Genomic DNA, 26903 nt, shown 5'->3' with positions numbered 1-26903 from the left:
CCTCAAAGATTCTGATTGAGTGAGTCCAATTTAATCAACCATTCTCTCCCTAGATGACGAATTCCTTCTGAAAAGGATTCTGATCAGTACCTGGCTTATAATAAGTATGCAATAGACAATGTCAAATAAATTTTAATGATTTAAGTTAAATTATGTGATCTAATAGTTACACTCATTTATTAATTCAAGAAATATCATTAAGTATCTATGTAGTGTTCTAGGTATTAGAGGTATGGAGGTAAAGAGATAAAGTCCCTATTCATAGGAAGCTTTTCTTGGGGTGGATGAGATAACAAACAAACGAAATATCAAGTAGGCCTAAGTTCTGTTAGAAATTAAAGGAGGATGCTAAAGATAGACTGGAAGGCTATTTTCAATAGGGTAGGCAGCAATGAACTCTCTGAGGAATTGGCCATTAAGCTGAGACTCATGAAAATAAGGAATCAAATGTGCAAAGAACTAGGGAAGAGCACTACAGTCTGAAAGACAGCTGGCACAAGTGCCCTCAGGCTGTAGAGAACTGGGATTTAGGTGAAGCAGAATGGAGGTCCTTGTGCCTATGCCACAGTGAGGGAGGCAAAGAATGGAATGAGATGGAATCGGAAGGATGGGTCAAGATCAGGGTGAGGAGTTTGGATTGTATTCAAAGTACAGCAAGAAACCAGTGGAAAAAATTTAGGAGGAGAGAGGCATGATCTGATATACATTTTGAAAAGATCATTCTGACTGTTGGATCAAAAATGGATAGAGAAGGGTGGGGGAACCAGAATGAGAGCAGGGAGCTCAATCAAGAGTCTAATGCAGTATACGCAAGAGAAAGGGTGGCTTGACCAAGGGGAAGCAGGGTGGAGTTGGAGAAAAGGGGATGGAATTGAAATTTGGCTTAGAACTAGAGTAAACAGACATGCTGATAGATTACACGGGGAGGTGAGAGGGAAAGAGAATTAGTTTGGCCTGTAGGTTCTTGGTTGAGTGGTTTGAGTAGTGGGTGGTGGTATTACTATTTGCTAATGGTAGAAAAGTTCCCCAGAAATAGGTTTGGGAGAAAATAAACGATTTTGAGTATGATGAGTTCGAAAAATCTTGGAAATCCAACTGGAGATGTCAACTAAGCAGGTAGATTTACAATTCTGGAGTTAAGAGAAAAATCAGAGATACTAGTATCATCCTGTATTTGTATAGTATAAGGTTTTAACTGTTTTTGTTTACATATTCTTATGGTTACCTTGTTACTCAAAACACATGAATCCTAAAAGTTATTTACTGTCTTTTCATCTATAGTAAGTTGGGTTTGGATGGCCAAATTATACCTTATCATTTTCAATTGAAGACTTTAAAATTATTGGCTGTCTACAAATGCCCTGGTAAACCAAAACATTTTTAAAGTTTTTGTTTCTTTTTTTTTTCAGTATATGCCTATTTTTGCATCAGCAAGCCAAATTTAAAAGGATTGTTCATTTTTACTGCTAAGACATGTAAATATCCGGTATCAGGACATTTTGCCCCTGCTCCAGGAGGATTCTGGTCTTGAGCTTTCATGCAGCTGCTGTCAGAAATGTTATCACTCTCCACCAAGTGCAACAGCCTCCAGGATGAACGGGAAACTTAATTAGAAATTTCCACTTCAAATGCGATTTATAGTTCATTCACTCTGAGACGTGCTGGAGGGCATTTGAAAAGTTTAACACTGAATGAATTGTTTGTTTTTCTCAAGTTGTCAACAAAATACATATTGAGCATAGAATATATTTGTTTATAAGCACTGGAAGGGACCTCAGATATTTAGCATGAGGCTTTCATTCTAGATGAAGAAACTGAGGCCCAGGGAGGTAAAGGGACTTCCCAAAGTGACATACGCTAACAGCAAGATGGGACTGAAACTCGGGACTCCTAACTCCTAGGACAGTGCTTTCCAGAGCATCATGCTTCCTTTTTCAATGCCTGTAACCCTAGCACTTCTGCTTGGTCTACTGAGTCTTTATTGAGATAATTTTATACTAGCCCAAGTCATCCTCGTACATTGTGTGTGTCAGGAAAGGGGTGAAAAGTAGCTAATAATTACATGCCCTTGCTATATACCGTGCTATATACCAGGCACTGCCCTAAGTGTTTCACATGTACTAATGAATTTAACCTTACAACAACTCTATGAAATGGGTACTCTTATCCCCATTTTGTACAGCCAACCTCTTCTACATCTGGGTCTACTCAGATCAGGGTACTGATCTCAGAAATACTAAGACTAAAATGATTATTAACATTAACTATTTCTCTAAGCTGCAGATAGATATTTTCCAACTGCCTGCAAAATTGTAGATGCCACGAGACACACCAAATTCAACACATCTAAAACAAAATGCATTATCCTCTGGTCCAAACCCACTTTCCACTCTGTGTTTCCATTTAGATTGATGGTATGATCACCCCTCTAATCACCTTTCTCATCTCCCATTTCTAATCCATTCAACACTATAAATATTATTCAAACTCAATTTGGTTCCCAGAAGTATTAGAAGAGAATAGCTATATAGAACCTCTCTCTGTGTCCTCTCTCAAGTCTATGCCCCATTACCCACCCTCAATTCCATTCTCATTTTTCTAATTCAGACCTTGATCATCTACCATTTGTAATATTGCAGTAGTCTCTCATCTGGGTATCCTATTTTTGATCACTCCGTTCTTCAACCCCAACTTTTCACTGAACACAAGTCAAATTGTGTTAAATGCCTGTGTAAAAACCTCCCCTGGCCACCTATTGACAAAACTTCTTAACCTGGCATTCAAGGTCCACTGCTGCTGGCACCATTTTCCTCCTCTCTCTCTCTCCACGCTCTACGCCAGCCACACGAGCCTGCTCACAATTCAAGATTAAAAGGGATATTTATAGTTTCCTTGCCTCCTTCACAAGTATATGATAAGGACCACTTAATACATGTGAATGCTTTTATTATCTTTGCTTATCACTTCATTTGGTAAAAAATGTAAAGTGAGAAAACACTTTACTAACTGTAAAATACTTTTGAGATGTTATTTTTAAGGGGTGGAAATCATTGAATTTCCAATCACAGGGGACTTAGAGGTGGTGGGGTCCAGCACCTTCCATTTTCTGCAGCAAATCATTGACTGACCTGAGTAACTCAGTGGTAGAGTTAGCAACTGAACCCAAATTTCCACCTCACTATATCGCATCACTTCGGGAAAATAAAACAGATTTTTTTTTCCCTCTTGAGAAAAGATGGAGCTTTCTACATTTATTTAATTCACTGGTCATACATCTACTCATCTTAATATCCCTATTCTCTCAAAGTAGAAATAGTTTGGATTCTTCCCCAGTTTCCTCCCTGCGCCCCCTCCCACATACCAGCCAGACCCCCAATTGTGAAATAATTTGCATGAAACAGTCCCCTGTGTTATGCACTTGACTAATTATAATTGAAATCTGGTGCCAATTATCTAGCCCTTTCCCACTGGCCCCTTTTTCACAATTAATAATTCAGTTAAGGTTGTAGTTCTTAGCTACTCTATTCCAAGACAATCTTATACCAAATCTATTCTTTGGTTTTATTATTGCTGATAAAAGCCATTTTAAAGTCCAGGTTTCATAGATAATGGATATGCTGTAATACAAATAGCAACCATTGATTAAGTACTTTATTTGCATTATCTCTAATCATCCTGACAACAACCCAGCAAAATAAGGGTTAATCTCTTATGTTGCCTATCAGGAAACTGAGGCTCAAAGGTGTTAAGGTCATAGAGGAGTTGGTAAGTGCTGGGACCAAGATTTGAATCTTGACCTTCCTGAGTCTAAACCCAGTGTTCATCTCATGACACTGTTTTCAGAGCAGGCAGATGACATGATCTGGGATGGAAAACTTCAGAATCCAGGAGCAGTGGTGCTGCCTTCTGAGAAGCATCTCCAAAGAGATTAATTCAACTTGGGAGGCTCCTAGCAGGGCCAGGCTGGCGATAACACATGCCTCTGGCATATTCCCTGCATTTTCTCTAGCTGTAAACACTCCTGGGGTACAGGGTGATGGTAAAATAATATTTCTCCATTCTAATCTGAGAAACTGCTCCCTGTTGCTGTCAAGATAAACTTCAAATTCACTAAAATGGCTTATCATGCCCTTTACTGCCAGATCTTTGAGAGGCAGTAATATGTCCAGACTCTTAAACCAGATTGTCTGGGTTTGATTCCTGGCTTTGCCATATGTTAGAAGTGGAACCTTGGACAAGTTATTTAATCTGTCTGTGCCCCAGTGTCCTCTTCTATAAAATGAGCATTGTTGTGTGTTCTTACTTCGTAGAGCTGTTGTGAGGGTTAAGGGAATTAATGTGTAGGAAATGCTTAGAACAGTGCCTGCCACGGAGTAAGTGCACACATGTCAGCTGTCACCACCACCGTCATCATTCGTCACCATCATCACCATCCTCCTCATCTTCATCACCTTCATTTCTCCTGCCCCATCTCTCACCTCTTTCCCATTCTCCTTTCCCCCGTCTCTGCCCTTCAGTAACAACTGCTTTCTTTCCTTTCTTCAGATGCGCCAGACCCTCCCTCACCTCCAGACCTTCGTTTGTGCCTGCCTCTGTGCCTGGAATACTCTTGCTACTCCTCTGCCCACCCCTTTCTCCACAGCCTTCTGTGGGTGCCCCCCAGCAACCTCACCCGGATAACTCACTCAGATCTCCTTCTGATGTCACCTCCTTCAGAAAACCTTCTTATATCTCCTCCTACTTCATTAGGGGCCCCTTCTCTGAGTCCCAGAGCATTCTGACTTTTTTCTGTCATAGCACTTACTACCTGGTCATTAATTATGTGTTTGCCTGTCATTGTCCTCTGCTGAATGGTAAATTGCTTGACCATGGTTATGTGTCACACTAGTTCACTTTTTCCTTAAATTGGAAAAGAAAATGACTAAAATGGATATTTTTAAAAATTTGTATCAGCACTGTGTTCAGCTCTAGGTACTACACTATGTGCATACTACAGGATAATAGTCATAAATGAGCATCTGTGTTGCCATAATTGACTTCATGTACACTCAGCTGAGTCTCTGATGACTTATTAAATAATATCAAGGTGATAGAAAAATCAATTATAAGAGCCATCCCAAAATGAAATGGACAGACTAGAGAAGGAGAGAGTTCTCTGTCCCTGGAGGTATGCAAGCAGAGGCAAATGGTCACTTGGTGAGAATGATATGGAGGATTAGGGAAGAGAGCGAGGTCATTTAACCTGGAAAAGAGAAAACTGCCTTCAAATATTAGAAAGAAGACTATGTAAAAGAAGAATTCATAGAAAAGAAGAAGTATTCTATGAGCCCTTAGAGGGCAAAACTACAACACAGAGGTGGAAAGTACCAGGAAGATGATTTAAATTCAACACAAAGAACTTTTTTTTTTATCACTAGACTTGACCATAAGTGGATTTCCCTGAAAGACAGTGTGAGTTCTTCATCAGTGTGACACCAGTGTCAAATAAACTTGAATGAGCATTTGCCAAGGATAATGTAGGGAGAGTATATTATTCACTTATTTATTTGCTTATTCACTCGCTCACCTCTTCAGTTATTATGCACCTACTGTTTGCCAGGCACTGTGCTAGGGACACAAGTTCCACTAAGACAAGCTCCTATCTTTAGGAGCTCACAAGTAACCACATTTCACAATTCAGTTCAGACTGAATCTTTAAGGACTAGGAGAAGTTTTCCACGTGAGGAAGGGATAAAAATTATGTTTTAGATAGGGAAAAGAGCATGCACAAGGATAAAGAAATGCCCGAATCAGAGAAATGAAAAAAATCAACATGGAACAGGACAAGGGCATAAGAATAATGTGGCCGAACAGCTTAAAGGTATACATCAGGGGTTGAAGACAATCACAAAGTCTCTCCTATTTCTGAAATTCTCTGATTCTGATATCATCCATTCTATAATTCTAAGAAATATATAGATATTTCTAGACAACACAAAGACATTTATTCAGGGAAGCCCTGGAGTCCTAGGCCAGGGGCCCTGGTGGCTGAAGTAGCAAATGTAATGCTCATCTTTTAAAAACAAGAAGAAAAAATGTCGATCCTGGACGTGGTACACCATTCATCTTCACATTAGCATCTGGGAAAAACCTACAACTACCTGAATCAACTAGAAGTGCTAAAATTTCTCTCTGTCACCAACGTGGTTGTGAAAAGGATGTCATAATATATGGAATTTAATTTTTTTATCATCCAGTGACAGTTGTATACACAAGGAGGTAGCAATAGATAGAATTTTCTCCCCTGCCCAAAGCCTTTAGTTTCAGCCCTACATGATCTGATCATTATAAGTTGGGCCGTTATGTCTAAACCACGTTGCTTGGGACCATGGCAGAGCTAACCAGTGTGCCACACACAATCATGTGCTGTCAGTCTCAGAAGCTTAAAAGGCAAGTTTCAGAATTGGAATCTTGTCGGCATAGACCCTCGGGATTGGACAGGATATTAAAGGAAGAACAGTAGGAGTTGGTAGTTAAGAGCTCAGGAGTTTTAGTTAGATTGTTTAAAATCCTTAGCCTCTTTCTAACTGTTTAACCTTCAGTAAGGAGATCGATATCTCCTATATATGCGAGCATGTCCAATACTCAATGAATTTTAAGAATGATTATCATTATTAATCTCAATAATAGTTAATGGCATCCAATTCCCAGCCCATGCTTCAAGAAGAGGAAATTCAAACTGAAGCAGCAAAAGAGAAATAATAAATATATGAGGCTGTGTCACACTTGGTATTTTAAAATGTCACTACAATGATGCAAACTGTTTTTGAATGCCTTTGAAAATGTTATTTGAGCATAGATTACTGATAAAAACTGAAATCTCAGGGATAGAAATAAGAATCAAACTGACCTTGAAGGGCTGGCACCATGGCCAAGTGGTTAAAGTTCCTTGTGCTCTGCTTTGGCAGCCTGGATTCACAGGTTCAGATCCTGGGCGCAGATCTGCTCCACTCATCAGCCATGCTGTGGAGGCATCCCACATACAAAGTAGAGGCAGATTGGCACAGATGTTAGCTCAGGGTGAATCTTCCTCACCAAAAAAAAAAGAAAGAAAAAGAAAAAAAGTGACCTTGAAAAGTTTGAAAGACTAGAAGAGAAAGTGCTAAAACCGGGAGGAAAATCAACAGAAACGTGAGCAATTGTTTGGAATATTGTTTCAGATAACACCAGCATTAACTGCTGCACAAATGTAGAGACTCATGTAGAATTAGGCCTAAGATGAACAAGATCTGGTTATTACTGGCCCAATGGAAGCAAACACACATAGTAGGGCATGTCTGCTGCAGTGGAATGAAGGCTGGCTGGGCAAGAGAGCTCCAGGAGGGTCCTAATCCTGTGCTAATTCTGAAACAACGTGGGGCAAGTCCCTTGCCCCATGAGATCATCTCTAATATGTAAGCGCTAGATGAATAAGTTTCTAGGGCTCTTCCACTGCTGAAATTCCGTGTTCCTAAAACCACAAACAAATGAACAGAAAACATGAAGTAATTTATATATTATTTTCTGCTTTGGTTAATTTCCATTAGATTTTATTTCATCACTTATGATCACAGCTCTTTGATGAAATACTGACAACAATAATAGATACTATTTTCTGAATGTCTGTTTGTACCAGGCTCTGTGGTAGGGGCTTTATAAATACTGTATCATTTAGTTATGCAATAGCCCTGATAGGTAGATAGGTATTATACCCATTATACAGGTAAGGAAGCTGAGGTTAAAAGAAGCTAAAAGACTTTCTCAAATTACTTAGGTTTAACTGGTGGACTCAGGATTCAGGATTTGTGCACTAACTGTGAAAAATTTAGAGGATGACTATAATATTGAAAGATGTAGAAATTTGATGCTATAAAGGGAAGGTCCAAGAAAGGGTGGCCGTTCACCTTGTTCTCACAACAAACCCCAAAATATATTCAAAAAGATCAAAGATTAAATGGCTAAAAATTAAACTATGGTTGTACTGGAAGAAAACATGGGTAATTTGTTAAATATATTCGAGAGGGGAAGATATGATACATAACTCAAAAGTTAAAAAAGAAGAAAGTGATAAATATGAGTATATGAAACATTTTAAACTCTGTATGGCAAGAAATGGCATACAAGGGATTAGTTAAATACAATAATACAAAATACAAATAGCAAACTACGTAACAAACTAGCAATGGTTATCTAAAAGGAGCACTAATATTCTTAATATGCAGGTAAACTTAAGCAAACTATCCAAACAAAAAATAGGTAAAATAAGTTAATGAGCGTCTTATGTAAAAAGAAATGTGAATAACCAATGAACATATAAAAAGGTGTTTAATCTCATAATTGAAGAAATGCAAAATTTAAAAATACAGTTGTCTACCAATCAGAATGGCAGAGGTCAAATGTTGGGATATGTGCAATTTTTACAAGAGTGTGAGGAAGTAGACAATCATATTATTTATGGGAGTATAAATTAATGCTACATTTTTTGGAGGCAATTTAGCAATAGCTATAAAAATTTAACACTAATACTCTTTATCCAACAACTTATTATTAGATGATATTTATTACATTATTTATTACAGCATTGTCTGTAATAGCAAAATATTAAAGTGCTCTAAGGGTTTATGTAAATTGTTTTACATTAAATAATAGAACACTCCACAGTTATTAAAAAAGAATGAGATAATGTATAAGAATATGTGAATGAACAAAGCTGTCTAAAATATATAGATCTTCCTTGACTTATGCTGAGGTTATGTCCAAAAAACCCACCAGAAGTTGAAAATATCAGAAGTTGAACAAGCATTTAATATATCTAACCTACCAAATATCATAGCTTAGCCTAGCTTGCCTAAATGTGCTCAGAACACTGATGTTAGCCTACAGCTGGGAAAAATCATCTAACACAAAGCCTATTTTATAATAAAGTGTTGAATATCTCATGTAATTTATTGAATACTACACTGAAAGTGAAAAACAGAATGGTTGTGTGGGTACAAAATGGTTGTAAGTGTGTCAGTTATTTACCCTTGTGGTCACATGGCTGACTGGGATCTGCAGCTCGCTGCCACAGCCCAGCATCATAAGAGAGTGTTGTACCACAGATCACTAGCCCGGGAAAAGATCAAACTTCAAAATTCAAAGCATGGTTTCTACTGAGTGCATATCGATTTCACACCATCCTACAGTCTAAAAATCATAAGTTGAACCATCATAAGTCAGGGACCATCTGTATTTGTAAGAGGAAAAAATCAAAGTATAAAACAATGGGTAAAATACGATCTTATTGGTACAAAATTTTTAAATTATTTATGTATTTTATAAACCTGCTAAATAATTGGTAGTATATATAAGAATACAAAAATACAAAAATATTTGATAGTGTATGAAAAAGCCATCAACCCAGTTACCTTTGGAGAGTGTAACAAGAATGAAGAGGAGGCTTTTGTTTTTATGCTTTTTTGTATTGCTTTAATTTTCAGGTCTGTGCATCATGTACATATATTGATTTTATTTTTGGATATTGATGCATTATCTGAGCAATGAGATATGGCCGGTTTTTGTTTTCTTCTTTATTAGTTTGTGTTTGTTTAGTGAAAAAATAATCATTTAAAAGTGTACAACAGCAAATTAAAAGAAACAAATAATGCATATGCCCTTTGACCTAGGAAGTCTATTTCCAGAGAATTTATCCTTCAGAAACACTGTCATGAGCATTGGCAGTAGTAAAAAGCTATAAATAGCCTTAACCACATTAAGAGAAATCTTATTGAGAAAATTCTGGTACATTTATACCATGAATACTAGACTCCATTAATAGAGTAGAATGATGTGAGCTGATATAGAAGGTGTCTGAGATATTGTTAAATAAAAAGCAAAAAGAAAAGCAAGTTGTAGAATTATATATATGATATGATCCTATTCATTTAAATAAAAATGTGATAGTATTTTAACCTATTAAAATATAGAGAGAAGGAAACAGAGTAGAGATAAAATCATGTGTTTGTATGTGCATATAGTAGATTTCTAAAAAGTATACAAGAAACTGCTAACAGTGGAGATGGTGAGGGGACTTTTTACTTTTCCTCTTATATCTTTCTGAAACATTAGAATTCGTTTACCACGATCATATATTATTTTTTAATAAAAAGCTAACCCTGATTGTTTGACAAAAGATTGTCTGGCCCGTGAAGTGTGTGTATTCAGCTTCCTGTAGGCAGGAGCCTAGATCAAATTACTTTTCCTGTCTCTTCCGGCTCTCTGAGTCAGACTTCTGACTCATTAATGCTTAGACAGTCTCTGAAATAATGGTCACCTACCAGGGAGTAGATCTAGAATTTTATAGTTAAAGAAAGTTTTAGACTCAGAGAGCCTTACAGTCCCTTCTCTCTGAGGCAGGAGAAAACTGAGGCTCAGAGAGGTGATATGACAGTCACTCAGGTAGTGAGTGGCACAGCCACACCAAGCCTAACTCAATGAACTTCTCAATTACTGTGTGATCAATGCTTTTAGTAAGGAGTTCATCATACTTGAGAGCCAGGGGAGAGGCAAGGAAAATTATAACAGTGAGTACTCTGTTGGAGACTCTAACAAAGTTATTATGAGATGTCCGGGATGTGGAATTGAAGATTACAGATGTTCCAGGCCTGATACGGAAACACAGTGGTTAACCCTCCACCCACCACCCAATATCATTGTCAAAGAGGATTGATGAGAGGCAAGATAAGTCTTTATTTTATGTGTAGATAAGCTCATCTGTTCTTTTATTCTTCTTCATGGACCATAGCTATCTTCCCTGTAAATAAAAGGAAGTAGAATTCTGATATCATCTGCAAAAACCTAACTCTGTATAGATTAGAAAACTGGACCTACCGTGTGTTCAGTTGAAGCAGAAAAGCTTCCCAGGGGCTTCTCTTATTCACGTTTGTTCCCTACCCACCATCCCTTTCCTGGGGTAGAGAGATCCCTGTCATTGGAAAGCACTCAATAATTACATTGGGTTGACTTAGACTGAATTGATTCATGAAACACTTTAGCTTTTGTTTCTCATTAAATTTGACTTCAGAATGATTTTTCCCTCTTGGCAGAGTTTTGTGCTTGTTTTTTAGTTGCTCTGTTTCTCTTTGGCGTGGGCCCCAAAATGGGAGTTAGCCCCAGCAACATAAACTCCTGGTGTTCTTTGTTTCATTTTGTCAGAATTCATTCTGGAATTGTGCATGAGAAATGAGACAGTCAAGTTTATTTCGGAACAAGGCTCAGGGCTGTCTAACTAAGCTCAGGACAACAGGAATAGGCATATGACCAGAGAGGGATTTGGCAGGAAGCCAGCCCCATGCCGTACAGTCTCCCCAGAACCTCATCTGAATATATTAATCTGTCAGCACATACTTTTCTATGTACATTACATGTGTCTCTCTTTATTATCCTGTTTTCCCTCTAATTCTGAAGGCTCCTATCTACCCCAGAAATCTAGGAAACTCACAAAGGCATATTAAAAGCAGACACTAAAATCCTAGTGGATATGGGTAGATAGAAAAGTTTCAACCAAGTCAGACCATGGCACAAACACCAGAAGATGAAATTTCATGTGTCTGCTAACTAAAAGTTATCAGGAATGTGAAACTTGCTAAGTTAACACTCAAATGCCTGGATAGGACATGAGTAGTTTTGAGGCAGGTGATATAATCTTAGACAGCCTCTTAGTTTGGGGAAACTTTCCTCTGTCTGTCAGAATAATATGCCTTACGAGACACCAAAATTCTCTGGCTTCTCTCTTTCAGGTGAATGGCATTGACCTCCGTGGAGCATCCCATGAACAGGCTGCTGCTGCGCTAAAGGGGGCTGGACAGACGGTGACGATTATAGCACAATACCAACCTGAAGGTCAGTGAGAACCCAAACTTATAATGTTCTGATATGTTTCTGTGTGACGTGTACCTGCATTTATGAACTCCTGTAGTAACCAGTCACCACCAACAATGTTTTTTTAAAACTACCTATGGTGAAAAATCGATGCTTCATCTTCAGAGGACATGAGGCTTTGTTACCCTTAATCTTCCAAGGAAAACATCAGACAGTTAGAAAGACCTGTTTGAAATCTAAAGTCAAATAAACAACAACTAGCATCGGCTTTATTTCATTTATATTCTTATCTGGTACATACTTTTGGTCAGCAATGGATACTATATAAACAATTAAGATTTAGGAAGCAAGGAGGGGAGAGTTCATCTACAGAAGTAGACCATGATCAGTAGGCCATATTCTTTTCTTGCAGCATTAACTCTTATTAACACTAACATGGTTTTCGGATGCCTTTGATGTGGATTTTTTTTCCGCCTTTCCGTTGTTTGGAATACATCACTGTAAACCCTGAGACTTGGTGAGATGTCATAAACTAGATTAGCCAACTGAGACTTGATGAGACATCCTAAATTGGATTAGCCATACCCTGCTCTTTGGTTTGTTTCAACATCTGTTTCTGTGATCAGAATGAGGCTCAATGAGACAACTGGGATGTTACCTATTGTGTGGTTGATTTCGTAGCGAGTTTGTATATAGATTGCTTCTTTGTTAATGAAACATAGTTAAGCACACAAGTGTGGGCTAGACTTTCTAAAAAAAACAGAGGAATATGCTTTCTGTCTTCAGGAAATGTAGTTAATTGCTTTTGGTCCACATGGCTGGCTGAGAGGAGTATTAAACAGCTGAACATGAAAGCACAAGATGCCAAGAAGGGAGAGCCTTTGTGCATGTGGGTATAAAGAGCTTCCCTGAACTTTTCAGATGATTCTTTCTTAATGTCAACTAGTCTGTTGATGTTTGGAAGACTGAGGTTTGTACCTTGCCTGCGACATCTTAGATTTTACCATTAATGGTTGCCAAACACATGCTTTATGTTAAAATAAAGAGAACATTCTACCACATGTATTTTGGCATGTTACCTTCGCTTTGCCTGACTTTAGAATTAGAATTTGTACTTGTTATTTTTTTTTAAAAAAAGTATTAAATGCTTTCTCCTCCTGGCCTAGGCCAGATATGGCCAGAGAGCTGGGGAAGAGAGGATGTATGATTGTCAAAGATGGATGATGACACAAGGGAACATATTCTTTCCAGGTGGTTTTGAGAAGTCTTTCTACTTCTTAAAAATTAGTACATATGTCTTCTCAAATGAATACATGGCTCCTATATTATCCGCTGTAAAACAAAAAAAATGAAAAGATCTGGGTTAGGATAATTTGATGAACAAATTCTACTTCATATAGAGTAAGAACTTTTTCATAGGGTTCTTCCACTTTCTTGACAGCTGTTTTCTTTTCATCTCAAATTCTATGCCCTTCATCATAACCTGGCACATGATATAAATATCCCTGGCTATTTTCCCATTTCTGAAAAATCTTATCTCAAACAATTCTGTAGACTGATAGGATGGTCAGAACTACGGTTACACCAATTAGAAGCTCTTGATAGTGAAGGTAACCATTCCAGTAATCTTGAACAGAGTGATTTCAAACTTTAAAGGTTACAATAAAGGACAAGTATGTCCTAGTTCTCTCAGCATAAATTTTCTTATGCTTCCTTACAACTTTGCAATTTAAGCAATATACTTAATTTAGCTACTATGCTGTACTTTGTCAAGATGCCTGTTCAAAGCATGTCTTATAAATCATACAAATCAATTTTTAAAGTGCTTCTGAAGAAATCTGCAAATAACACAGGCGTATTTCACAATGTCGAAGTACAGATCAGACTCCCAGAATGACTTCCCTATTTTAATAGTCTCACTGTATCCTAATCGGTCGCAGCTTTAAATCAGTTGGAAATGAGTTAATGCAACATCAAGCAAACTTTTTTCCCTCTTTGCAAACTTAATGTTTAACTGAACCTCAATTTAACTGTTGTTTGAAATAGAAAACTGATTGGATTGTTGTTTAGGTCATTTAGGGACATTTAAATTATATAACATCTTTAGGAAATAATGAACAATTTCATTAAGTAACTAATTTAAAGTAACTAATGAGAAGAAGAGTATGCCTTGAGGTTCCATTAGGAAATTCTCACCAAGTCCCCTTCATTTGCTCCAGTATTATAAAGCGTCCATGCTAAGACAAATTTTATGGGTATCTTTTTTGGTATGTTTAAGAACCAGGCCTCCAATAAATCAGTTTTTCAGTTACATTCAAATGTTGTTTTCAAGAATATTCTACATTGCACAGTATTACTAGATATTCAGAAAATTTGGCCCTTACCTCCATCTCAAGTCTTTGTCTTTAGGGAATTTTTTATCTTATTGAGGAGAAAGGACTTTGATACTTTTAATAGAGATCAGCTCTTGATGATATAGGACCAAAATTGTTTGATAATGGCATAATCTCTGAGAACTATGGAATGTCAGAGAAGGAACAAACCTGCAGGAGCCAGAACAGTGCAAGAATACTTCATGGAAATGGGGGAACAGAGCCAGACCTTGAAAAATGGGTGTGATTTCTATTCCGGAGAGCAGGGAGAAAGAATATTTTGCTAAACTACATAGGATTGTGTGCTCCATGTGTGCAGGTACAAAATCTATATTTTGTTCACTGACAAATCTATCTCTAGTGTTGTACATATAATTGGTATTTTTAAAGAGCTGCTAAACTAATGAATAAAAGTTTACATCCTTCACTACTTGAGTTTCCACTTGAAGGTAATTGAAGACTGAAAGGATTTATTTTTATTCCTTGCACTTTTTCATTTTCTGCTCCAAAGCAGAAAACAAGTGCTAAACAAGTGTGTACTGCCAAATATAAAACCATTTCCAACTGTGCTTTTCATAGTACTTAGCATACTTTTTGAAATAATTACAAATAATTTATAATTATCATAATGTAGCAATAAATGTCTTCCTTGGCAAGTTTCACTGTGCGAAGTAAGGCCAAAGTTGTTATACTCACTTCTGCTTGAAATGAGCTTGGCCCTAGTTGTCTGAATTACTCTATCTATCATCAGTCTTTTTCAATGTCTTGTTCTAGGTGGTGGGAATGAAGCCACATTTGAAGAGTCACATGCCAACAATGTTTCTTTCTAGTAGTGTGATTATGATTCATTTTTACGATCTTTTATGATCCAATTTTTAATCACATATTTACTTTGAAATTAACATGAATTACATTAATAATAGGAAGAAAATAATGACGTTGTTTTCTCTCTTTCTTTCTTTTTTTCAAAAAGATCATGTTTCTGATACTTCCAGAATAATTCTGCTTAAGCAATATGGGAAGTTAATTCTTGTAAATACTTCAATTACCTATATTGTTAGTGAAGTTACTCCAAGACTATTTCAAAAAAGGAAACACAGTGCCCTCCCCCCACATACACACATACGTATATACTATACCCCTTTTCTTTTTTGGTGAGGAAGATTAGCCCTGAGCTAACATCTGTTGCCAATTTTCCTCTTTTTGCTTGAGGAAGATTGTTGCTGAGCTAACATCTGTGCCAATCTTCTTCCATTTTGTATGTTAGATGCTGCCACAGCATGGCTTTATGAGCAGTGTGTAGGTCTGCACCCTGGATCCAAACCTGTGAACCTTGGGCTGCTGAAGTGGAACACACAAACCCAACAACTACGCCACCGGGCTGGCCCCTATACCCCTTTTCTTACCCTTGCCAATCACCTTCCACATTGCTTTAGGAATTATCCTTCTAAAAGATATGACCCCAAGACGCCTGTGCAAAAACTTCTTTCCCTTCACAATATGGTCACAGCTAACCTCCATGCTCCCTTCTCACTCACCCCACCACCACCCACCAGCATCATCCTTTTTCACTCCCCCATCGCTGCACAGGACTGCTCCCTGCTCCTCCACTTGATCCTAAATGGTCATGTTTCTGGGCCTTTACTTATGTGAGTTCTTCTACCTGACATTCCCTTTTCTCCCTTTCCATGAGGATTCCTACTCATCTTGAGGGCACTCAGATGTCAATTCCACTATGAGGCTATCTTTAATCTGCTAAGTCAATGTTGATTGATTCTTTCTCTGAGCTCCCTAGACCTGTATTCAGACACCTGATATGTCCCTTATCATGATTTGTATGTTTCTCCACTCAAGTAAGTGGAAAGCAAAGAGGCTTCGGGAAGGCAAAAACCCTCTAGATCTCCCGTGTTAATTTGCTCAATATGAATTTGACTATGCTTTATTAAAGAGTTATCAAGTGAGTCTCTCCTTGTTTTAGAAATGCAATATTGTATCTTCAGTGTGTTGGCAAATATTAATAGTAAGTGCTTAAGAAATATTTGCTGAATGAATATTGAATGAATGGCCTGGAGTTTTTATATTAGATGCAGAAATGGTAAATGAATCCCAAGATTGGACATCTGGTGTTGGTGCAGTTTTAGATGGTGCCTTTTGTTTTTTAGTACAAAATCTTTAGCAACCCTAGTGAATAAATTCTCATTCTCCCGCATTGCAGAAAATCTACAGCTGTTACTCTATAAAATAGCACAAAGAAAAGATGATTAAAGCTCTAACATTTTTTAAAGTTCAGAAACTCAACTTTAACATCATTGATGAATTAAAAAGGCATTGATTGCAACCTAATTATACATTTGTCAAAAAGGGTCTAACAGCATTCCCCTGGGTCAGATTGGGGCAAATCTTTACAGCATTTGTTGCCTTCTCATTAATATAATAATACTTATATTTAGTGCAAGATTACTGACTGGGATTGAAATGCTAAACCACTAGATATTCACCAGGAGAACCAAATAAACAATACAAGTTGTTAGATGAAGCACAAAGTGGAGATAATTAATTGCCAAGTTGTCCTTGTGAAAGCCATCAATGTCCTCTTGCCTTTAATCTGACTATTCAGGGCATTGTTGGGGACACTGCAAAGGCTTCAGAAAGGCCTGAAAGTAGGAACGAGGAAGTCCATGGGGGTCCCCATCAGCTCAGCGAGCAGAGACTTGAGTAGACAATGGAGAGGGCTGATTTCCCCCACCTTTTATTCTTTAATGGAATACTTGAGTTCCTAAAAGAAAAGCCCAAAGTACAGAGTTGATTATTGCCTGGAGACTCATAAGTGTGGTCTGGTTTATGGAATTGTGGCAGAGTGACCATGTGGTTCATTTATACATTCACTCACTCAATAGATATCTTTTACTGAACACTTACTGTGCCTCAGTCAGTGTTCTAGGGAAATGATAAAGCAGTGAATTAAAAGAGGCCCTCTCGAAGTATAACATTTGTCTGATGGTGATAAGTAGTGTAAATAAATATGAAGAAGGATAAAGGTGTTAGTGACAGAGAGCTATACGGTGGGTGGAGAAGATCTTGCCAATAAGGTGATATTTCAGCATATACCTAAAAGAAGTGCAAGAGTAAGCCATGCAGGAAGCTAGGGGAAGAAATGAATTCTTCTAGAGTCTTGGTCTACCAAGTGTGGTCCATAAACTAGCAGCATAAATATCAACTGAGAGCTTGTTGGAAATGCACAATCTTGAGCCCCAACCCAGGCCTGCTAAGTCAGAATTCGCATTTTCTCAAGACCCACTGGTTATTTGTATGTACATTAAAGTCTGAAGCACTGCTCTAGAATACTTAAGGACCCTGCAAAAATTGTCATTTGTCACTACTGGGGGGACTCCCTCTACCTGGAGTACTGGGCAAAGTCACATGAAGCTGCATCACCAGGTTTGATTTCTGGCATGTGGTCATGCCTCAGTGGTTTTACCAGGGACTGGTCAGGCTGCAGGGGAACTAAGAAGTTCATGTGTCATTCACGTCTGCTTTGCCTGTCCCTCCCCTCTAAATACAGATTATCAAGCAAATTCAAACATCTTGCTGGAACTCCTCAGCTAGTGAGACAATGAACCTATTCAGACTTCATTCTCTTTAATTATGGCCTCTCCTTCAGGTGAATAAAGAAGCAGTGAGTTGCAATGAGGGAAGATCGAAACCCATCCTGATGGATGGCCCTATGAAGCAAAAGAAAGTCATTAAGGCATCATTATAAAATTTCTTTGAGTAACTTGCTATATATTAAAGCAGAAGTTCACTTAAATAATCTTTTTCACTCCTTTTAAATTGTGAAGCTAATTCAGAAAGAAAAGTATCTATTCTTTTTAGCATTAAGTGAAACCCTGATCTTACTGAGAGCAACCACTCTGAATTACGTCACCAAGCTTAAACCAGTGCTGGGCCCCCTGATGCATTTCTCCATTGGGTCAAAGACATGGTGAAAGCTTGAAATGAATACGTAATTTACCCTCTGAAGAATATAGACACCTTCCATACTTGAAAGTTCTCAGGAATGAGAGTATGTACAATATGCAAGAAGCTTACTTACAATGCGAGCTATAATTCTTTCTTTAAATCAATATCTATATAAGTTTATGCATATGAATGAGCAGCTGTGGCATGTTGAAATATTTTCTTAGTGCAAAGAACTGCATCTTAAATGCCCAAGCAGGATTCATGAAGTCCAGCTGTGGGTCTGGGTCAGAAATTGCATCAACATCATCAGGGAACATTTAAGATGAGCTTTGGAATGGAAAGTACTGTGCAAGCCTCTGGAGTGGGAAGAGAAGATCAGTATTCTAGTGCTAACTCTAACTCTAGCTGTGTGATTTTGTGGTAGTTATTCATCTTTCTGAGTCTCAGTTTTCTCACCCATTAAAAAAAGGTTAGGATGAGTAAGATATTATCGGAATAATCCTCTAGTTGTTAAATTCTAGATTTAAAAAACCATGACCCCAACCTCGGACCTTAGTGGGTATAGAAGCATGAATTCCACCACTTGAACATTTTGTCACTAACATAACATTTTTTTCTGTGCATTTTTTGCATTCTTTAAGAGGAAACGAATGTGCAATCTAGTTACCTTGATGCATTTTGTGCCGTTTAACTAGAATCATTGAGAAATAGAAGTTAAGAATTGGAAGAATCTTTAAAGATCGTCTTGTCTACCTTCCTCATTTCACAGCTGGGGAAGCTGAAGCTCAGTCAGCATCCAGATAGGAAAGCAGTTCAATACCTTAAAAGTTGTCATAGGTACTAAAGCTGAAGCTGGCTGCGTAGCTAGTAATTCCTTAATTCTTTGAATTCACTATAGTAGCTATGATGACAGATGGCTTAAATAACCCAAGAAATCTAATCCAATAAGATTGTTATGATCAAATTAACATAAAGGGGTTAAAAAAAATTCCCATGGAGTCTCAGGGCTTTCTCATGTATGAAACTTCACTTTCATTTCTAGCTTGTTAGTATTGTTAATTGCTATTGTTCATGTATCACAGTTAAATGATGTATGTAAGAGAGCTTTAAAAATGTAAGCAATTATTGTTAATTAAAAAATAACCACCAATCTGGGAATATTGATAGTTCAATCAATAATTCAAATATATTATGATTTTCCTCTTTCCCATCCTAACTTCTTCCTGCAGCACCCTTCATCCATCCATCCGTCCATCCACTCATCCATCTATCTATTCATTATCAACCAGTTAATCCTTAGTGATAGTCTGTACTGCCATATATCAAATTTCTCCAAGTATGTTGCATTAAATCTGGTTTAATTAATCTGGTTGGCATGTTCTAACTTTTACCAAAATATTACAAAGGAAACTTAAGTAAAACTTCACATGACTCTAGAATTTTTATTGCTTAGACTTGTCTTTCACCACAACTCTCTCTCACATACATACACATTCCACTAATAGATGCTGCCTCCTCCTGCAACTAGAACTCTCTCAAGATATCCCCTCACTCAGTGTATCCTTTTTCTGGCCTTCTCTAGTTGCATTTGTTCCCTCCCAATCTCCAACTAACACATAGCACCATAGACATGACCAAAAGATGATTCATGCAAATAGAGTCTGCAGATTCATGGGAGCTTTTCTCCAGATACTTTAATGATTAATGATGCTGCATGCCTCTCTCCATGCCCATGCCCTAGTTTGGACCAAGAAATGTAATGAAGACAAAGAGAAATATCACTTCCTGCCTCTTAGAAAACTTTCTTGACCTCATTATCTATCTTGGGAATACAACAACTCAAATTCATATCAAGGGGGTTAAAAATATTTACAAAACTGATCATATGTCATGCCTCCTCCCACTATGTTATCCCTATTCCCATCTCCATAACTCTTGTTCCATAGTTAAATATAATGAACTTTGGGTGTCTCATCTTGTGATTTTATTAATGTGATTTCGTTAATACTGAAAGAGGCTAAATAAGTCCTTGTGCTAGACACATTTTTTTTTTGAGGCATTTTGATAACCAAGATCTCTTAGATCCATACTTGTCATTAGAAACACCCAGATCAAATATGTAAAAATAAAGGGTTCTAATCCTATTCTTGACTATACACGTATTACAAAATGAACATAGATCTTCATTATATAAACATTTTGTTTGATATAGAATTTCAAGATATTAGAGAACTATAAAAGAATATTCTACAGAAAAAAACAGAAGAGAAATATAAACCATTACCTTTGAACTTAACTCCATATTCTGGGTGTCTAGCCTAGTTTACTCCCACATCTGTTTGAATATCCCCCTACTTAATTTAATTTAATAATGAGTAATGAAGCATCTTTCTTCTTTCCCTGACTCTGCAGCCAAGGTTTTATTGACCACGCCTAAACCCATCACCTTTCTGAACATTGATTCCCTTGTTTGGCGATTAAGATGGTTAGAGAGATTATTTTTAAGGCTCTTTCAGATGACATTCTGTGAAATTTAATTTACTGTGCCTTTTAATTAAAACTTGTTGTCCAAGAACAATAATTACAAGCAGATAATTTCTAAATGTTCTCTTTTTATTCCACACATTTTAAAACATGGAAATTCTTCTTTTACCTACTTGTAGGAAGAGGAAAGATCCACGTCTGTGGAAATTGCTCTCTCTGTGTCCAAGAGGACTTGGACCCTCCAATAATGGTTTTAAGTTTAATTCAAGTAGAAGCAATTATTGCTTATTGGGGTTTTAAAAATTAACAATTTATTGCATACGGTCTCTGTTTATATGCAACCTCTCTGAGCCTGAAATTCTTCACCTATTACACAGAGATGATCATATTTACCTCCCAAAGTTGCTGAAAGAACTGGAGAAAATGGATGTAGAATGTCTGGAAGGTAGTAGGGAGTCCCTGAGTGATGGCTGGTGTCACAACCCTCAACAGCAGGCTTGTTTGAGTAAACACTGCATTCCCCTCTGCGCTAATCAGAGCCTTGCCCTGTGCTTAGAACTACCCCTGAGAGGGTCAAAGAGCTTCACAGACTTTGGGAAGGGTTAGTGGTTAAGAGTTCCTACTATGAAATCAGATAGATGTGATTCAGATTCCAACTCTACCGTTAACAACTGTGTCACTTTGGATAAATTACTTCACCTCTTGGAATATCATTCTTTATCTGTAAAATGAGGATTCACACCTATCTCATGGGGCAATTTTAAAGATGAAATGAATCAATGCATGTAAAATGCTAAGCACAGTTCCTAACAAATAGCACATCTTCGGTAAGTGGTAACTGTCATTATTATGGGAATTATCAGAAACACGAGACAGCCTATAATGTGGTTATTATGTGGAGAGAGAGAAGCAGACCCAGAAAGGGAAAGGAACTTGCAAAAGCCCTTGGGAGACTGTGGATATAGGTTTTTGAAGGATTTCTTTCGGTAACAAAATTAATGTGGAAATAATTCCCTGTGTGGGATTGTCAAATAAACTGCTCTCTGAAGAGTCCTGAGGTCCAGTGAAAGAATTTCAGGAACAGGGGGTGGGGCATTATGGGAAGATACACCGTGGGCCCTGGCCTCAGCCCCACTCCATCCAGAGAAGACTTTGTTTTTAATGTTTGATCTTAGATATGTGAAGCAAGGATTCTGCCACCAAAAAGAAGAGTTTTAAGCTGTTCTAGCAGAAGGCAAGAAAAGCTGTCCAAATTAAGGTGTGTGTGTGGTTAGGATCTAAAAAACTGTAGGCTCAGTTAATTTTCCACTAGAATGTAAACCCCATGAGACCATCAAGTTTTGTCTGTTTCGCTCACTGCTGTGTCCTCAAGGCCTAGACCAGTGCCTGGCACATGGTGGGCACTCAAAAAATAGTTGTAGAATGAATGAGTGAGCTAAATAGACGTCATGCCTTGCAGTTTCTCTTGAACTGTAGGTGGCAGAGCAAATTCATCCTTGCTGAAATGCCTATTAGGAATCATGTTAGTTAGCTTGAGCTCCCAAACATTGATTTTGCATCCAAGAGAATATCTTATGTGGTCCCAAGATTGATTCTGGCATCACTGCTGACCAGGCTGCCAAAGACAAAGACACTCTCAGTTTTGCTTTCATTGTTTGGTGTGTGAAAGCCAAAAATTAAGCAAACAAATAGACTTTTTTCCCAATGAACCTAATAGTGGCTTTGTGTATCTTTGTAAGTCTCGGAAACATTAAATAAAATATAAAATATTAACTAGCACACGTTTAAGACTTTGCAGTTTCTCATCGGAGCTACAGAACAATTCCAAGAGGTGACTAGATAGGTTGTATTATCGTCATTCTAATTCATCGATAAGGAAAGTGAAGCTCAGTAAAGTTAAGTGACTTGCCCAAGGTCACTAGTAAGTGCCGTGAGCTGAGTTTACAGCCAGATCCTCCGATTCTGCTTCTTGTGCTTCATACGGTTCTTCAAATACTCTTCAGCATCATACTCTTTTATATTTCTTTTATCCAAATAAGAATAGTTGAATCAATCTAGAATTGTCAGGCTTTCCATAAGTTTGCTAAGTAAACATATTTTGAGAAAACTTATTTATGTTTGTTTGGCGGGTGAATGTTTGATGGTATATCACTTTATTTTTCATAGTAATATAATTCTGAGGGTTCAAAAATCAAAATAATATTAAAAATTGTACACTGAGGAGTCTCATTTCCACTTCATCTCCATTGACCTCATTTCCCCTTGCCCTTAAAGGCAGCCATTTAGTGAATGAGTAACTTATTTAAATAAAAACTGAAACTAGAGGAATATAGGTAAATCTTATTCAAAATGTTTTAAAGGAGAAAAAAATGCTTAATAGGAAGATGCTTAATAGTCTGGAAAGTTAATGAATAAAAAATAGTCATTTCTTAATTCGGTTGCCGGTTATATCTGCTCCTTATACCTTATAATATTTTTGCAAATCAGAAATAATTTTATAAATATTAGATTTCTTTAAATGCAGCTGTCATAATACCCAATATGCTGTGTCAATTGTCAAGAGATCACAAGTTCCAAAAGAAACCTTCATGCGATTGTTCTTCATTAACTGGTACGGTTTTTTTCTAGAAAAATTTGGAACACTTAATATCCTTTAAAGAGGTCACTGGAACCTAAAGGGATCCGAAATCAAGGTTAAAACCACCTTGTTCCCTGGGAAATATGTGCAAGAGTTACCTAGTTTCATATAATAGACATCTTCATATAAAGATATTTAATCATCTGTCTTTATTATGTGATAGTGAATACATAAATTCTTCTTTGTTTAAGCTCACTAGGAGATACTTTTTGAATGATTGATTTCTTAGTGATGTAAATAATCACACCCTACTTTATCCAAATTTTTAATATTTTTATTTTCTTTTAAATATTCAGTTTATTTTTATTTTCTTTTAAATATTCAGTTTCTTACAAAAAGGTATCATTCATTGTAGGAGATCTTTCCAGGAAGCAAAAGGAGGGATGTTAGAGTTTTAGTGATAATTCCCAGCTGTTATGACTTAGCAACAAGCAGCAAAAACACAAAGGGCATTTTAAAAGAAACACAACTATCTATGAAATTGCAGACCAACAGTTGCTTTGGGTAACTGTTAGTGAGACATAGTGAAAGCAGAGTGTCTACACAATCATTATCAAAACACAGCTGATACGTCCAGAGAAATGAAGGTGTGAAGATTGTTGAGGGTGCAGAGAAAACTGCTGAGGACTATCAAACGTCTTCAGCTTGGATAGTTCTGTTTACAGTTAGGAACACGTTTTCCCCTCCTTTTAACAGACAAAAGAACATACTTTCAACAGTCTTCTGATAAATGAATATTTAATCTTCTTATTGAAAGCAAAGAAAGTGGGTTTTCTTGTTGGTCTTTCATTTGATCATTTCATGGTTATTGATGATATTGAAATATTAAGTATACATTATTGTAGTTTTTTCTCTGAGCTGTCAAATTTCTCTTAGAATTTGTGCTTCCTCATTGCAATTCTATATCTTTGTCTTTCCTAATTATAAACCAAAAAAATGAAAATTTAGAGAGAGCCTGAGACTATAGAACAAGCTATAAAAAAATACAAATAAAATATCTCATATAAAATATAATCTACTTTATTTTATAAAATGAGGGTTGGTCTTTAGAATAGAATTTAAATGCACTTATCAAGCATTATATGTCAGGCACAGTTTTCTTAGGTACTTTTTGTCTAAATACATGTATCTACATGTATGGCTCCTCTCACATCCCCAGCTATACCTTTCCTTGCACTTTATACTCAAATGACCCAGATTGCTTATCCTTTGCCTGACAGGCCTTGATGTTTCATCCTCTATGACTTGGAATCATTACTCTGTCTGTGCAGAATTCTCTTCTTCGCTTGTCCACTTGACAAACTCTTTTTCTTTCAAAGAACAAGCTCCAGATCGTCTCCTTTAGGAAGCCTTCCTGGCTGCACCACTCCATCCCCAGTAGAGGAGCACTGCTTCCTCTGTGCTATCTCACTATCTTGTATTGTTGCGTCTCTCCCTCAGTCTTGCAGTTTGTGTAAACAAACATCAGATCTCTGCACAGACTATGAGCTTCATGGGGTAAGGGAGTGACCATAGTAGGTAGTCCATAAATGTTTGATGAATGATTCAATCAGTCAATCACTGAAGATGTGAGTGGTGGTGATTTGTTTAAGCCCAAGTATCTTGAATATGGGTTGGACCATGTGGAGAAGCTAGTGTTGGCTCTAAAGATAATAATAAAAATAAATGGCGAACAGTTGAGTAAACAGAACTTCTGCTTTATACCACCTTGTATTGTCCACATAGATTCAAGGACTCAAGAAATCACAAACATACATGGGGAAAGTAGGTAACAACTAATAATGATAACTGTTATCTTTATGCCTAGTATTTCTAAATATTTATATATGTTATGGCATTTAATCCTCACAAACAGTGTAATATTGTTACCCCCATTTTGCAAATGAGGGAGTAAAATCTTAGAAAAGTTACACAATTAAGTGGTAGAAGCAAAATTCAAACAGTGGTCTCCCTGACTCAGATGCCCATTTGCAACACCATGTCTCCAAGAAGGGCCAACAGTCAGATTTCAACTACCACCCTCCATGTCCTCTCTTAGTCCCTACTTCTCTAGAAAGGAAAGAAGTCCATGGCCGCACAACCAGTATAGGTCGAGTTTGTAGATTTGATAGCACTTTCTCTTCAAAGCCTCATTAAATCTGTTATATGCATAATCTTAGAATCAACTGCTAAGCCCTGGGGCTTTAGAACTTCCATTTGCTGTAAGAGAGCACTTTTCTTAAATCTGGCAAGATGTTGCTTAATAAAATACACACCAAGTGTCTGAGCAATTGGAGGAAGAGAGTAGTGATTATGGTCTAAAACTGGATATAAAAAGAAAGCAGATTACCACTGAAGTGAGGATTTCTGCATGTCATTTCGTTTAAATGGAACTGTGATTAGGAAGAAAAAAAGATGTCTGAAAAGGTCATGAAAAGAAAAATAGTAGCAATTTTGAATTTCAACAAAATGGATAAAATCTGGGGCATCACAAATGGAAATACTTTCTAAAGCTCTCTGCACGAAAGCATTTAATATAAAAAGTACAAATGCTGTAGGAAACTGTATGTAACCTCTAAGGAGCTACATGTTTGGTTGATAATTAACGAATCCTATTAGAACAAAATAACATCAAATGTATATAAAATGCGTTGCCAAGATAATGAACAGCCAAACTTTAGGCAGCAGCAAAACAAAGACTTATATAAAAGGAAAAAATAATGAAAAGAATCAGAAAGAAAAAACCTGAGAAAGATGAATTTTATTGTCAGTAAATAAATATTACCTTTGTAGTCACAAACATGAGATTATGGATGTAATGGGCTTAGTTACTGAGCCGCTGGAAAGTAAATATTTGGAGAAAACAAAACTTATGAAGAGAGAATGATGTTTGAGGACAGAGCAGAAGACAAAGACGATCCTTCTGCTACTTTCTAACTGCATGACTTTGTGAAAGTTATTTAGCCTCTCCAACCGTCAGATTCCTCATCTTTTAAAAGGAGTTAATAAAGTCTTCTTCATAGAGTAATTTTGATGAATAAGTCATAATCATAATTCCTGCCTCATAGAAAGTGCTCAGTAAATTTTAGCTGCCAAAATAATGAAAGCTAATGTTTCAAAGTGCCTAATATATGCCACACATTGTTCTAAGTGCTTTCCATATATCACCATGTAATCCTTAAAGCAAGCCTCTGCCATAGGAGCTATGATTGTCCTCATTTTAGAGATGAAGAAGCTAAGGCACAGAAAGGCTAAATAACTTGCCCAGGATCACAGCAGTGTAGTGTTAGGGCTGTGATTCAAACTCTGGTCTGGCTCCAGTGTCCCTGCTCTTGACCATCATAGCGTGCTACCTTTTCATACTAAAATGATAGCCTGTTTCAATTTCTCCATAGCATTTATCTCTATATATAATTATCTTATTTATTTTCTTGGCTCTTCCTTCTCACATTTGAAGATAAGTTCCATGCGAGCAAGAACCTTAACTGCTTTATTAATTATTTTATTTTCAGCAACCTAGAATAACGTCAGGCACAATGAGGTATTCAACAAAATTATTCATGGCATGTTGAATTATAATAGTATTTACTATT

At 37.1% G+C, this 26903-nt stretch overlaps 1 protein-coding gene across 2 annotated transcripts in view; it reads left to right on the top strand.

The window, feature by feature from the left end:
* DLG2 (discs large MAGUK scaffold protein 2) overlaps nt 1–26903 on the top strand; it is a 1814300-nt gene that overhangs the window by 1509508 nt on the left and 277889 nt on the right. For both annotated transcript variants that reach the window (XM_046685982.1, XM_046685984.1), the window contains one exon: nt 11796–11898. In XM_046685982.1, coding sequence (XP_046541938.1) covers nt 11796–11898 — 103 coding nt within the window. The remainder of the gene's footprint in view (nt 1–11795; nt 11899–26903) is intronic.

Source organism: Equus quagga, chromosome 14 (assembly GCF_021613505.1).
Source record: "Equus quagga isolate Etosha38 chromosome 14, UCLA_HA_Equagga_1.0, whole genome shotgun sequence".
Lineage (NCBI taxonomy): Eukaryota > Metazoa > Chordata > Mammalia > Perissodactyla > Equidae > Equus > Equus quagga.
This window is presented reverse-complemented; position numbering and strand designations above follow the sequence as displayed.